This window comes from Amyelois transitella, chromosome 29 (assembly GCF_032362555.1).
Source record: "Amyelois transitella isolate CPQ chromosome 29, ilAmyTran1.1, whole genome shotgun sequence".
Lineage (NCBI taxonomy): Eukaryota > Metazoa > Arthropoda > Insecta > Lepidoptera > Pyralidae > Amyelois > Amyelois transitella.
The window spans coordinates 2,963,296-2,978,664 of record NC_083532.1 but is presented as its reverse complement, the minus strand read 5'-3'; the positions used below and the strand labels follow the sequence as shown (position 1 = coordinate 2,978,664).

Sequence of the window (15,369 nt, the reverse complement as noted above, 5' to 3'; positions counted from 1 at the left end):
TAAAATTAAGGTTTCTTTAAATATAATTTAATAGACTTAAATTAGAAATAAGGAGAAAAGATACATATGGTATACAATAAATATGATTAGAAGAGGAATTTAAATACAATATTTTACATACATACATAGATATGGTCACGTCCCATCCTTAGCGTGGTAGACAGAGCCACCAGTCTTGAAAAGACTGAATTGACACGTTCAGCTATTTAGCTTAATGATACAATTAAGATTCAAATGGTGACAGCCCATCGCCTAAAAACGAATCCCAAGTTTGTAAGCCTATCCCTTAGTCGCCTTTCACGACATCCATGGGTAAGAGATGGAGTGGTCCTATTCTTTCTTTTCTAATGGTGCCAGAAACCGCACGGCACTACTTTAACTTTAACGGACAAAAACATAAGAATGAATTATTACGGAACCCTTGAAGCTTAGAAAAATCTAACTTTCCTAGTGATTCCCAAAAGAATAATTTGTTTGGACGGTCGCGTTTTGTGAGAAATAGTGCTGTAAACTGGTTGTGTTAGATTAGGCTTTTTTAAGCAGGATTTGAGGGATAGACCACCTTATAAGGTAAGATTTGGTCCTACTGGGAATAAGTTTACGATATCTTTAAATTGAGATCCCGAGGCAGGCAACTGAACACATTGTCAAAACATTTTCAAGCACACGTACTTGTCCGTTACGGGGTAAACAGAGCCAGTAGTTTAAAAAGATAAGGAGGCTACGTTTATCTGATTGGTGTTATAAGTTATGGTGATAATAGTAGAACTACAGTTGAGATAGTTTCTTTTGTACATTATAAAAAATATTGATGAACTTTGGCAAGTATATGACTTCTTAGATCCCGGAAAAATATGGCTGACCAAAAAGCGAAATTTAAAAATGGCGGCATTATTATCGCATTTTACGAAACTAACTTAAATTATGGTGTAAACTCTTTCCCATGGATGTCGTTAAAGGCGACTAAGGTATATACTTGGGATTCCTCTTTTGGGCGATGGGCTAGAAAACCTGTAACTATTTGAATCTCAATTCTGTCATTAAGTTGGGCGTGGTCTTTCAGTCTTTCGATGACTGTTGGCTCTGTCTGCCCCGCAAGTGGACGTGATTATATGCTATGTTATGTTTACTTAAATTCTGCAACTCAAACATAATCCGGAGAGGATAATATAGCAAAAACAAACAATTTTGTTTTCAAAACATTACTTACATCATCATTTTGAAATCAATTTACGTACAAGAGTCGCTTCTTTATCCAACATACATACATTTATACATATGGTCACGTCTATATCCCTTGCGGGTAGACAGAGCCAATAGTCTTAAAAAGACTGAATGGCCACGTTCAGCTATTTGGCTTAATGATAGAATTGAGATTCAAATAGTGACAGGTTGCTAGCCCATCGCCTAAAAAAGAATCCCAAGTTTGTAAGCCTATCCCTTAGTCGCCTTTTACGAGATCCATGGGAAAGAGATGGAGTGGTCCTATTCTTTTTTGTATTGTTGCCGGGAACCACACGGCACTTCTTTATCCAAAAGTAATATAATCGAAATTTCTTTCGAAGCACACAATGCAGCACCAATGAGGCGCGTCCATCTCCCACGGGGTCACGGGAGGTCATACGAGTTTCTGTAAAACGATTTGACGTCGACATGCTCAATTGATCCAATAAAGAGGATATACGACAAATAAATGTCCAAGATTGGCAGATAAGGATTCTATTTTGGAAATATTGTGTTTTTTTTTAATGAAAAAATCAAACTGTTCTGAAAAAGTTTGTTAGATTTTCTACGGATTCTGTTTTTAAAAGTTTTATTACGGTTCTTCTTTATTTTCAAATTTAGAAGCACAGTAAGGAAACCTCCCAAATTTTCTTAAAATATAAATAGAAATAAAAAACTGCCCGAGATTGGCAGGCAAGGCTTCTAATTCCTAACAATGGTTGTTCCATACTTAATCAAAAGTAGATTTTTACCAAATTAAATAACAATTCTTAATTCAAATCTTTTGAGCATGTTTTGAGTTCATTTTATAAAATAAATGACAAGAGTACGAAAAATTGATAGAAGTGTTGCCCGCTAATATTTTATGAATAGCTAGACGGTTTCGTGACAGTATTTAATATAGGTATTTTGTTTTTGTTTCAGGCTACACAAGCGGCGTCATACAACACCAGGAGCCTAAATCCCTCAAAATTACCCGAATTCAATCCCCTAATAGCAAACCTAACACCCTGAGTTTCACAGATCCTTTCGGGCCTCCCCAGTCTTCGGACGGGGGGGGCCCATCCACCCCCCAACCCGCCATGACCACTCAAGACGCCTTAGACCACCAGCACCATCACCTGGGGGGCTCCCAGACACCACACGACTCAACAAATTCGACCCCAACTAACGTCTCATCGAAATCCGCTTTCATAGAATTACAGCAACACGGTTACGGGCCTTTTAAGGGGGGGTATCAACATCCCCATCATTTTGGGAGCCCCGGTGGTCAACAGAATCCCCATGAAGCGTCAGGGTTCCCGAGTCCAAGGTCCTTAGGTTATCCGTTCCCTCCTATGCACCAGAATACATATGGCTACCATTTAAGTTCGTACGCGCCTCAATGTGCCAGTCCGCCTAAAGATGGTGAGTTAATCTTTTTTTAATGATTTCCGTATTTATTGTAGTACATACATACATATAGTCACGTCTATATCCCTTGCGGGCTAGACAGAGATAACAGTCTTGAAAAGACTGACAGGCCGCGTTCAGCTTTTTGGCTCGATGATAGAATTGAGATTCAAATAGTGACAGGTCGCCAGCCCATCGCCTAAAAGAAGAATCCCAAGTTTAGAAGCCTATCCCTTAGTCGCCTTTTACGACATCCATGGGAACGAGATGGAGTGGTCCTATTCTTTTTTTTATATTGGTGCCGGGAACCACACAGCACTATTGTAGTATTTTCGTCAAATGTTTGCAGAAGTTTTTTAGCCATGCTTTCGTGCTAGCGTTAGTCCCGGTGCCCTACAAGGCCTGTCTCTATGACCACGATCTTGGAGTACATGTTAAGATTTACAGGATCTTTTTCGTATATAAGTTATTGTTCCATCCTACTAAGTATCTATGAGATCAAGGCATGTTCTGCAAAGGCTGTTAAACATACTTTTTACTCTTTGCCCTGTATATGCTTATGTTCTAATAATAAAATTAATAAACACAGGAAATTAATTCCTATGATTTTTTTTTACAAAGGCATATGAATATTTTACATCAATTATCCTACAAATGACATGTCGAAAATTTTTCTTTTTTTGTTAACAGCGACAACTTTATTTTGATATCTACTAACGGACAATTACTTACACTAGTATTTACCTAACACCATATAGGTAATACTTACTAAAGAAATTACTTTTTAACCTGTTATAAAGAGGTGCCATGATCTAAAATTATTACTCGGCTCTTATGAAGTAGGCGTGAGGCCAAGTTGTCGGAAAAATGCTCTTTTTTTGATTATTTATTAAAGGTTTAAGTACAGTACGTTTAGACGGTACGATTTAGATACGGTTTTTTGGCTCGTTGTATGTAAGAATGAACCCTTATATTTTTACGCGCGTACCCAACTCTATTACGTATCCAACTTAACCCAAGTCAAAATAAATAAGTGCTAGTTCTTATGTTAGAACGCGCTTCTGGATAACGAAATATTTTATTTCCCTGTATTGGGAAAAATAACTCAAAACTTAAGAAAGATATTAGAACTAAATTCAATAGGATTTAGGTCATAGTGAAAATAAGGCAATGTTCTGGGGGCAAAAAGTTAGGTCAAGAATAGGTACATTAAACCGACGATCTTTTTAATGAAAATAGACTAAGTGATGAATGTCGATGAACAGAAAACGACTGCTGTCGGGAAAATTTTATACAATACCAAAATCGTATCCTGTAAACGCTCCTCATATCGACAAACGTCAAAACAACGTCTAAGTAACTCACGCGACTGACTTACCACTTAATAATTTAACATGTCTCTTCTGCCATACAATTTAGCCCCCGCCTGAATTTTTTACACCTGTTCCACGTTTGAAAATTTGATGGCAACACTCGAATCCCTCGAATCGGATTTCTTTTTTCGAATTTTCTTTTTCAGTGACGTTTTTCGTGAATATTTCAATTTAAATTGGAATTTCATTTGAGAATTTTTTTTTGGTAGGTAATGCAAGAAAACTTCTTATGCAGCCATGTCGATAAAGTCATAAACTAGTTTGATTAAAGCGTTGCTTTTTATAGCTGCTTTGACAAGTTTAATTACATTTTGTAATGAGATTCTCGTGAAGTCACTACCCGTTTTGAGCAGTTGTGGTAGATAACCTATACATTGTGTTTTATAGACTAAGCCATATATAACTTAGAGTAGGTAAGCCTTTATGTATTAGGTACATTAAAAAAATCCGAGTTAATACAATTTTACATAGGTTTAATAAATTTGCTCTCAATTTGCAAGGTATCCTACCTACTTGTTACTTTGATAAATTGTTATAGATTTTTATTCTTTCTTTCTCTTCTATCACTATTGTAAAACTAGTAAAATGTCTCCGTAATAATCATTATAATAAACTACTTCCACTAAATAATGATATTAAAAAGAAATTGTTTTCAAAAAAAGAAAATAATACACCAAATTAGTTCAAAGTCAATACAACACGACCTCCAACATTTTCAAGATTAATTTTTAAGTTAAAACAAAACGCAATCGAATCATTAATTAATTTTGACAGCGAAAATGCGCGAATCTTGCTCTATTTTCCGTTAAAATATGACATTTGAAACGTAGGAAGGAAATGTGAGGAGTTTTTTGTGCGCCGAAAGGATGTTATGTCTTAATTGGCGTTCCGTTTCTGAACGAAGGTCGCCGCAGAGTTTTCCAAATATGACTTGGATTTCTAACGCCCCCGGCGTTTGGAGGCCATTTTGTGATAATCCGAGAATTTATCTTTAAAAAATTTTAAAAAATTGGACATTTAGGTACCTACGTATTTTTCTTTAATAAAATCGGGGTTTCTCTGTTGAAAGGTTAAGTTTTAAGTTACGAGTACTCCAAACGAAAAGATTGATGTATGTGGATGAAGTAAAAGAAGTATGTAGAGAACGTCACAAGCGGAATGATAAAGTGACAATTTCCTTTAACCGAGAAACTATAGCGTGATCATACGATTTTTTTTTTGTATGTTTTTCTATCTTAAATTTTGCACTTGCACGATTGCTGCAAACATCATTTGCTTCATCCGCAATCATCAATGCTTTCATGCAGTTTCGTCGATTTCTTCTTTGTTAACTACTTACATTTCCTGACGTGTAAACGATTCCTGTTAACTACTTCCAAACATTTCCTCCTGTCGTGTAAGTAATACTTAGGTAGTGCAAACCGCATCTGCGTCATATCAATATACAGTCCAATTAATGCATGTCTCTATATCAACTATCATCTAACATTGTGCCCTCTTCTACTGCACACTCCAACAAGATCTAATTAATTTGGTTAGCTTATAATTGCTTCATTTATGCAGTTGTAACAATAAGGCTTCTCCTTCATTGGACTGCTTTAAAAACGATTAAAATGATTTATCTGCCTAAAGAGAAGAAGAAAACAGCCTTTTTGCAAATACCTTCCAATTTCCAATGAATTAACGAAATGAACTTGGGTCTATAAAGATTTCGTGTTTGTTATTTTACTATGAAACGAAATCCTTAAAAAACATTACTAGGAGAGCGAACCACGAATGGAATAGGATAAAATTGACAAAGCTGTCTTACTTAGACAGCTTTGTCAATTTTATCCTATTCCATTCGTAGATTTTTAACACATATACTTATATACATACATACATACATATGATCACGTCTTTATCCCTTACGGGGTAGACAGAGCCAACAGTCTTGAAAAGACTGATAGGCCACGTTCAGCTGTTTGTCTTAATGATAGAATTGAGATTCAAATAGTGACGGGTTGCTAGCCAATCGCCTAAAAGAAGAATCCCAAGTTTATAAGCCTATCCCTTAGTCGCCTTTTACGACATCCATGGGAACGAGATGGAGTGGTCCTATTCTTTTTTGTATTGGTGCCGGGAACCACACGGCACTTATACTTATATAATCACGTCTATATCCCTTGCGGGATAGACTTGGCTTAATGATATAATTGAGATTCAAATAGTGACAGTGCTATCGCCTAAAAGAAGCATCTCAAGTTTATAAGCCTTAGATGTTTAATATTTTCTGTAAATGTATTTTTATTAGGTACCTTTAAATATATATTTCCATTTCAAACACCATCATTCATTTATGGTCTTTGTGTGATTAAGCAAGCTAATGTGTGATTAGCCTTATTTGTAACACTCAAACTGATGTAATAGGATACCAACAATAAATCCTAAGCGAAGAGGGGTCCAAATCTATTAAATAACTGTTTGTAAATAAATAGTTTAATTGTGATGTACGATGTTTTTGGTAACGAATACGTTTAGTCATCGTGTTAGTATTGCCAACTGTTTTTGATGAAAATATGGACCTAAATTGGTAGCAGTAGAAAATATTTCCTCAAATAACTTCTTTTAATTTTTTTTTAGTTCAACAATATACATCAACAAGTAGTGCATACAGTCTTAAAATAAGAATAATGAATTCGCTTGCTGTAAATAATTGACAAAATGTTACTGAAAAAAGTTAAAAGAGTAGTCTACCTAAGTATTTATTAATGACTGCAAGAAAAATTTAGTAGTAGGTACGTCATTCGGCTATGATACAAAGTAAATCTCTATAGATAATGTATTGTGACAAATGGAAAGATATAGTTTCTATCTACCCCTTCAAATATGAGACGTGATTATAATGTATTCTTAGCGACCAAATGGGTTTAAACTTAAAAAAAAAAACAATTACAATAAACCCTTATTTATTTCAATCAAAGCAAATTAATTTATAAAACAATTTTCAAACAACCGTTAATAATCAAAACAAAACTCAACCAAAATATCGATCAAAAATAATAAATGGAACAGACTCACTTTCATTGATGCCAACCACAACCAACAACCTTACCGGGCGACAATCGGGCAGCGAAAGGGGCTGCTGTGAACTGAGCGCCTCCTTTTATAGGCGGTGGTGGGGATCAATAAAAATAAGTCTAGGGTAGCTTATACGGCCTATCCTGACTGTGCACCGTCCTCGGCTGCACTGGAGGAATCTTCTGTAACAGCGCAAGCAGGCACGACGGGAGCTTGTTCGCCATCACTCACAGCGTTCATGAGATCGGCAGGAGCAAGCGACGGCTCGCCAGCGCTGTTGGAGTCATCGTCGTCGTAATCTATGTGAGAAACCAAATGTTAATGGATTATGACGATGTACACCATTGCCTAGTCTGTCATACATCGCGCATACAAGGCCCTCATACATAATAACTCTTTCGAGACAAAACGAAAACTCCTTTACATTCATAAGTATGCATACTTCATCTAACCAAATGTCTCAACCATACTCATACTTGAACTTGTACAAGTTCCCCCCACACGCTAATAACGTGAACCAGCACAGCGGCTGATACGCGTTCATAGAACACGTAAACCGGGACAACACCCGCCGGGACAGCACCCGATGCGCATACAGTGTATACGACTTCCAGCACAGCGGCTGCCAGCACAGCGGCTGATACGCGTTCATAGAACACGTAAACCGGGACAACACCCGCCGGGACAGCACCCGATGCGCATACAGTGTATACGACTTCCAGCACAGCGGCTGCCAGCACAGCGGCTGATACGCGTTCATCGAACACGTAAACCGGGACAACACCCGCCGGGACAGCACCCGATGCGCATACAGTGTATACGACTTCCAGCACAGCGGCTGCCAGCACAGCGGCTGATACGCGTTCATCGAACACGTAAACCGGGACAGCACCCGCCACGCGTACTGCGTACACGTTCACCAGGACAGCGCCCGCCACTCGTGTACTGAGTACACGTTCACCAGGACAGCGCCCGCCACGCGTACTGCGTACACGTTCACCAGGACAGCGCCCGCCACTCGCGTACTGCGTACACGTTCACCAGGACAGCGCCCGCCACTCGCGTACCACATTCATGGGTGCGCGTCAGCCAGAGCCCAATACTCCAAAGCGCTCGCAGCTCACCGGCAGCTTGTTCAAGAAAGGCAGATATACGCCTCACACTTGCGCACACACTCATATGTATACACATGCGTGCTACTGTAACATAAAGAAACCAAATTAAAAGTTCATTGAGAACCTTCCTTTCAAAAAATGCAGCACAGCTCTCAGGACACCATTCGCCCTTCCATAGTACCATGTATTGAGCAGCAGCCTGAGAAGTCTTGCCTCTCGCCCCGCTCAATAGTTTCAGTTCGTAGCGGTCACTGGGCAGTACCTTCATGACACGGTATGGACCCCTCATACCAGGGCCAAGTTTCCCAGCGGACAAAAACTTTATCATCAACCTGGAACTTTACGTGCATCCTGACCATACCGGTTTTTATCTAAAAATGCTTTAGCGGAGCTTCTACCGAGTTCCCTCATGGCCTCACGATTAGGGCTAGAGTTTTCGACGGCAACGTCGCAGATCAGCGCACGTATAACAGGAGTAGTCGCGTTGGTACCGATTAATAAGTACAAAGCGGAATACTGGGTTGTTTTTTATTTTGTTACATTTAAGACTAATTGAATTTAACACAAAGCCTCGGACCATGTAGATTTCTTATTGTTACTCTGTATACGAATTAAATTAAGAACAGTCCTTATATAACGCTCGGCCTGCCCTGACCATGGCAGTTACCACCTACACTGGTCTTATCGGTAATGTCGCGCCTCTTCGAACACTTGTCTTTATAATGGCCCGTTTGGCCGCAAATAAAACACTTATTTTCGTTTCTGCTAGAATAATCATGAGGTCGCTTTTTAGCTGCGTGTGAATTTGAAAACGTTTGTTTATCAAAATTACGATTATCAAATTTGCGGGTAGGTTTAACATAAGTAGCTAAAAATGAGACTAGATTTTCTGTTGTCAAGTCAGCGTTTGTAGCTGCGGCGCGTACTTGGATATCACCAATCCCGTAAATAACTATTTGTACCATAAGTTCTTCGCTTAATCCATTAATGACACGTAACCGTAGTAAAGAACAACGCGCATACTCTGCATATGATTTAAATTTATCAGACGTGGAATTTATCACCTCATGAAGAATTTGCGCGTAATTCCTTTTTTGTGGACACAGGGACTTAAATTCCTTAACAAAATTAGACCACGAGCGGTCATTGGTAGTCCACTCGTTCAACCAGATCTTTGCATCACCTCTCAAACAATGGGCTACACGTGAAAAGCACTCGAGATCATCCCAACGATTCGCACACCTAGCCCTTTCCACCTCATTGCACCACACCTCAAAGTTATTTATGGCCGGGTCAAAATTTGAGACATAATAATTGGTGGGCTTGTTTTTAGTTAACATGCCTAGCATATCTACAAGCGCTTGTGTTGTACACGAGTTACTTTTATCCAAAGGAGGCGTAGTACCGCGAATGGAGGACGGGACATGCGAACCGCTAGCAGTATTTCCTTCAATAGCGTTTAGTCGTGACATAATCGCGCTTAACGCCACTTTAACAGAGTTTTACAGTTACAGTTATCTTGAGGATAGGAACCTAATTTGCGTCGGCGACGTTGCAAGTTAATCGAGCGTGACCTAGACCTTTCACGTGAATGGTGATTGTCTTTAGAACGCGAGCGATGACGGGAACGCGTGCTATCATTACGCGATCTGACAGGACGCGAGTGCGAACACGATCTACGACGTGAACGCGAGCGTGACTCATCACGGCGCGCACGCGATCTATCATAACGCGAATGGGAACCGGTCTGTGTACGCGGTCTATCACAACGCGAACGTGAACGGTGCCTGCTATGCAGCAGAGTTTTGCAACGACCACTACGCTCGAGTTCCGAACGAGGCTGTGTTTTGCTAATTGACCGTTTACGGTTAACACGTGGCATAATTGTTAAGAATTAACGGTTGTTTAAGTTGTTTGTAAGGCTGATTGTGAGCGAAAGCCAATCCCACTTCTGATCTTAGCGACCAAATGGGTTTAAACTTAAAAAAAAAACAATTACAATAAACCCTTATTTATTTCAATCAAAGCAAATTAATTTATAAAACAATTTTCAAACAACCGTTAATAATCAAAACAAAACTCAACCAAAATATCGATCAAAAATAATAAATGGAACAGACTCACTTTCATTGATGCCAACCACAACCAACAACCTTACCGGGCGACAATCGGGCAGCGAAAGGGGCTGCTGTGAACTGAGCGCCTCCTTTTATAGGCGGTGGTGGGGATCAATAAAAATAAGTCTAGGGTAGCTTATAGTATATTAATGTCATCTATTTAAATAAAATCGGAAAGTGCCGACGTATAGAAGTAAACGTCAAGGCCTTTCAACACAAATCAAATGAAAAAAAAATAACAGAAAAAAAAACACGTAACTTGTATTTCGCGTGACCAGCGTTTCGTAACAAGGTAACTTGGATTGCTAAACGATTTACAACTTTATGACATAAGGCATAAGGCTGGATTGCTTAATTCCCATATGGAGTTACATAAAACATTTTTGAGTTAATGTTCAATGTGATTTTAAGACCCTTTTGGGCTAAAATGCATTTACATATAACGAGAATAATGTCCTAAAGCGTGAATAGTCAATAATCAGAGCTCTAAGACGCTCTGACCAACCAAGTTTAGCTGAATGGTTGAATTCAGTATGTATATAGCGAAGGAAGTATGCAGAGATCGTGGCAAGTGGAAAGATGTAGTCTCTGCCTACCCCTCCGGGAAAGAGGCGTGATTTTACGTATGTATGTTGAATTCAAAGATATTACATTAAAACGTATAGTGTAAAGACTGCTTTCACATCACATTGAAGGTGTACTCCAATCATGCCTTCCCGTGAAGCAAAGCCAAAAAAACCAGCTAGTAAGAACTAAACCCATTTGTAACAACAAATGGCAGGCAATTAATTTTAATCAAGTTAAATACACCGATAATTAAGTCATTTGTGTGATACGATAGAGTTTTGTTGGATGCAAAGAATTATAAGGGCGCCGCCGTGTGGTTACTGCCACTTTAAAATGGGATCACTCCACAGAAATCTTAATAATTAATCCTATTTTTTATTTTGGTTATTTTTTTTTTTATTTATATCTTTATGCACAACAAGGAAGATAAGAAAAAAAAAACTTAAAATAAAGAGAAATTCAGTACAAGGGCACTACTTATTTCTAGAGAAATTTCTTCCAGCAGGCCCACGACAGGAAAGTGTAAAGAAAGGCATTGGCTTGTGTACATACCTAATAATTAAGATATAAACTTACTTAAATAAACTTACTGATATTAATAGACCTAAAACATATTATCATAAAGTAACAAATATCAAATATATACATACTTACATACATATGGTCACGTCTAATATCCCTTGTGGGGTAGACAGAGCCAACAGTCTTAAAAAGACTGATCGGCCACGTTCAGCTATTTGGCTTAATGATAGAATTGAGATCCAAATAGTGACAGGTTGCTAGCCTATCGCCTAAAAAAAGAATCCCAAGTTTGTAAACCCATCCCTTAGTCGCCTTTTACGACATCCATGGGGAAGAGATGGAGTGGTCCTATTCTTTTTTGTATTGGTGCCGGGAACCACACGGCACATCAAATAAATATATTAAATAAATAAACATATAATATAACGTATACAATACATATAATATAATATAAATACAATATAAATGGATAGTGGATGCGTCACGACGACAAAGACAATATGTACCTACCTATATTACTCCATATCTCCAAACCCGAAACCGCCGAACTTGCATGAAGAGAGTGCAATTGGAAGGATGTAGTCTCTGCCTACCCCTCCGGGGAAAAGGCGCGATTTTATGTATGTATCTTACTTATCATACAACTCCATAGCGAAGAAAAAGCTGTGTCGTAAAGGTAAAACGTCGCAGGTGAGAGAGATGAGAGATAATTTAAAGATCCATGGAATAATAACAATCTTTATTAGGACTAGTTTAACAATATTAAGAGGGCGTAGGTTTAACTATAGACACGAGATCCAGCAAGTACCCGCCTGAGGATAGCGAGCTACTTAACTTGGTGAGCGATGAAGTAGACCAAAGGCGAAGGCCTTTGGCTCGAAGAGAGGCGAAAGATCAGAAGATCACAGCGGCATGACGTCACAAAACATATCGTGCGCCAATTGTTTCTCTTTACCTCCAAATTGTAAAAGACAATTAAGGGAAAAACGAATAAACTTGGTAATCTTATACACTAAACCTATCTGCATCTAAATTGCCAAAGCCATCCAGATGAACGTGGCCTTTCAGTGTTTTCGAGAATGCTCTGTCTACCCCGTAGGTATAAATGCATCCTTTAGTACAGATTACGTCGCTGACTCTCTAATAAACTGTCTTTATCATGAAATTAATCAACAAAATGTGGTTGCTAGGTAAGTATGTAATAAGTACTTCCCTTTTTTACTGGCGACCAACTGTCCTATCGGCTTCAGGCGACACACAAAAAATATTTAATAACACTGTTAGGGTTCGTTAATTATAGCTTAGTGTAATTTTAACGTTTTTCGAAAAATGTTAGAAGCACGTGGTATATAACGTATGGTCGGAAAGAAAAGTGCTCGTGGCTCGCGCTTTTTTTAAGCCGGCAATTAAAATTAATCATGTTATTCCATAATCCAATATGAGTTGGTTCCGGTTAATGTTGTCGAGGTTATACGGGATAAGCTTAGTGTTAAAAATTGACTTATTCCCCTACTCACCTTTTACAACATCCACGAGTAAGATACGACGGAATTAAAGACATTTTTAAATGAAAAAAAATATGTTGTCAAAAAAATTTTTTCCTAAAACAAAATATCGTCACTTTTGCCACTGACTGTACCCAAACGAGAATCTTCTAAGGATCCTAAGGCCAGTCACTCCCCATCTTTTTAACTACCAGCCCACCGGCGTCTTTGTGTTGAAGATAACTGATAAGAAATTCTGATACAGATTTATATTTCTACTAGATTTTTTTTAATGAATAATGAACAGCGTGATAATGGAATGTTGTTATGTGAAAGAAGATATAGTAACAGGAATATAAAAGGGGAATAGGCCCACTCCATCTCTTTCCCATGGATGCCGTAAAAGGTAACTAACGGATGGGCTTATAAACTTTCTTCTTATTCTTCTTTTAGGCGACGAGCTAGTTTTATATGAATCTCAATTCTATCTATAACAGCTGAACGTGTATTCAAGACTGTTGGCTCTGTCTAGCCCGCATGGGATATAGACGTGACTATATGTATGTAATTAAAGTACGGTCGGCGCTAGGCCGCCGACGGCCGACTAAGAAGGCCACGTTCAGCTATTTGGCTTTAAGATAGAATTAAGATTCAAATAGTGACAAGTTGCTAGCCCATCGCCTAAAATAAGAATCCCAAGTTTATAAGCCTATCCCTTAGTCGCCTTTTACGACATCCTTGGGAACGAGATGGAGTGGTCCTATTCTTTTTTATATTGGTGCCGGGAACCACACAGCACTTTAATTACGAGTAAGTCGCAAATTTTGCTGAATATATCACAATATAATGCATGTGTTGCTAAAAAGTTGTTAAGTAGTTTGCCAGCTTTAGCGAGATGATAAATATAAGGAAAATACAATAGGTGCCGTGTGGTTCCCAGCTGTTTATAGCACGTAGCTAGCAACCTGTTCTACACAATTTTATCATTTCACGAGGCTCTGTCTACCCCGCGAGGCGTTAACTGTGTACCAGCCGCTGTTCCTACCGCGCAAATTGTAAAAGTCAATTAAGGGAAAATTTAATAAATTGGGATTCGTCTTTATGGCGATGGGAGAGCAACCTGCCACTATTCAAATCTCAATTCCAGTATTAAGTCACACAGCTGAACGTGGCCTTTTAGTCGTTTCAAATGTCTACTCCGTAAGGAATAGAGACGTGATCATGTTGTTTGTTAGACAGCTGAAATGACTGACTGATTCCCAAATTTCCCACGACACGCCTAGCAGTAATTAAAAATTAAAATTTGATTCCCGCAAGACTATTTCGTTGTAAAAACCGCGTTGAAAGTACTTAACATGTTTTATGTTCTTTGGGATCCATTTTGCTTACTAACAGTAACTTTACAGACTGGCGACTAAAGGTTAAAAGCCGGTCAAAAGCAATGCAGTTTGAAATCGGGCCCGCAATAAGTTGTAATACAAGAAACTCTTCGAAGTTATCACATCGGATTGAAACTCGTGAGCGCCGCTCTGCCGCCGCGCCTCAGTGTGACGTCGTCAAAGAGTTTCTTGTATAACAACTTCAGCCGCCGCCCCGCTATCAGATTGCGCTGCTTCTGAACTGCGTTTGGTGGTGTTCAAGCCTTAAGTGTGAGTTGTACGACACTATTACAACTATAAACAAGCCTTAGACTTTGTCAAATCGTTAAGAAAAATATATGTTGTACCATTCAAATTTTTAAAACATTCATCTTGTAAGTACAATGGTCATCCTTAATAGTCTAAATAAACTAAAAGTAAGGCTTTAATAAGATTCCCAATAAATATTGTATAAATTTTCAAATTAATCAATGAGTTTTATATAACTCTTGCGTTACAGAGTGACTGACCGGCTGAAAGCCGAAACTACTGAGCGTAGCAAAACTGTAATCTAACATTTAAGTATATTCCTTGGGAGTTTAACCAAACTCAGTGATATTCTTAATTCCCATGGGAATGGGAAATACAGTTAAGATTTAACTTAAAGCAAGGGTTCAAATATGAACACGCGAAAGTGAGTGAAGTATGCAGGGATCGTGCCAAGTGGAAAGATTAAGTCTCTGTCTACCCCTCCAGGAGAGAGGCGTGTAATGATGACAATTAATATGGTAGAAAGAAAGAGTTATCTAAATATTGTCGAAAGCAAAAAAATCCCTTGAACAGGATATTATTGAATAACACCGCCAAAGACAATAGACGCCATGTCAGATTGGATTATAGTGATAGACATGATGATTAATGTAAGGTTATGTCAAAGTCTAGTATTAGATCCTCAGACAATTAGTGCGTTTTAATTAAGACTTACATTTTCTTGCTAAGAAAAAATGGTTGCAAAATGGCTTAGATTACTAACTATCTTATTATTTCAATGTGTTCTCGATTACATCCTTAGCTAGAGTCTAATATTCGCTTCTTAACCTAAATGATTTGAAAAAGACACTGGTTCTAACACATTATCCTTGAATTAACCAAGCCTA

The 15,369-nt window shown here is 38.4% G+C and overlaps 1 protein-coding gene across 1 annotated transcript in view; it reads left to right on the top strand.

Annotated features, from left to right (window-relative positions):
• The first annotated feature begins 2,288 nt into the window (after positions 1–2,288).
• Positions 2,289–15,369, top strand: part of LOC106129485 (homeotic protein distal-less) — a 72,514-nt gene continuing 59,433 nt past the window's right edge. Inside the window, exon 1 of the mRNA XM_013328056.2 lies at positions 2,289–2,631. Within this exon, the coding sequence (XP_013183510.1) occupies positions 2,307–2,631 (325 nt within the window). The 5' untranslated portion in view covers positions 2,289–2,306. The remainder of the gene's footprint in view (positions 2,632–15,369) is intronic.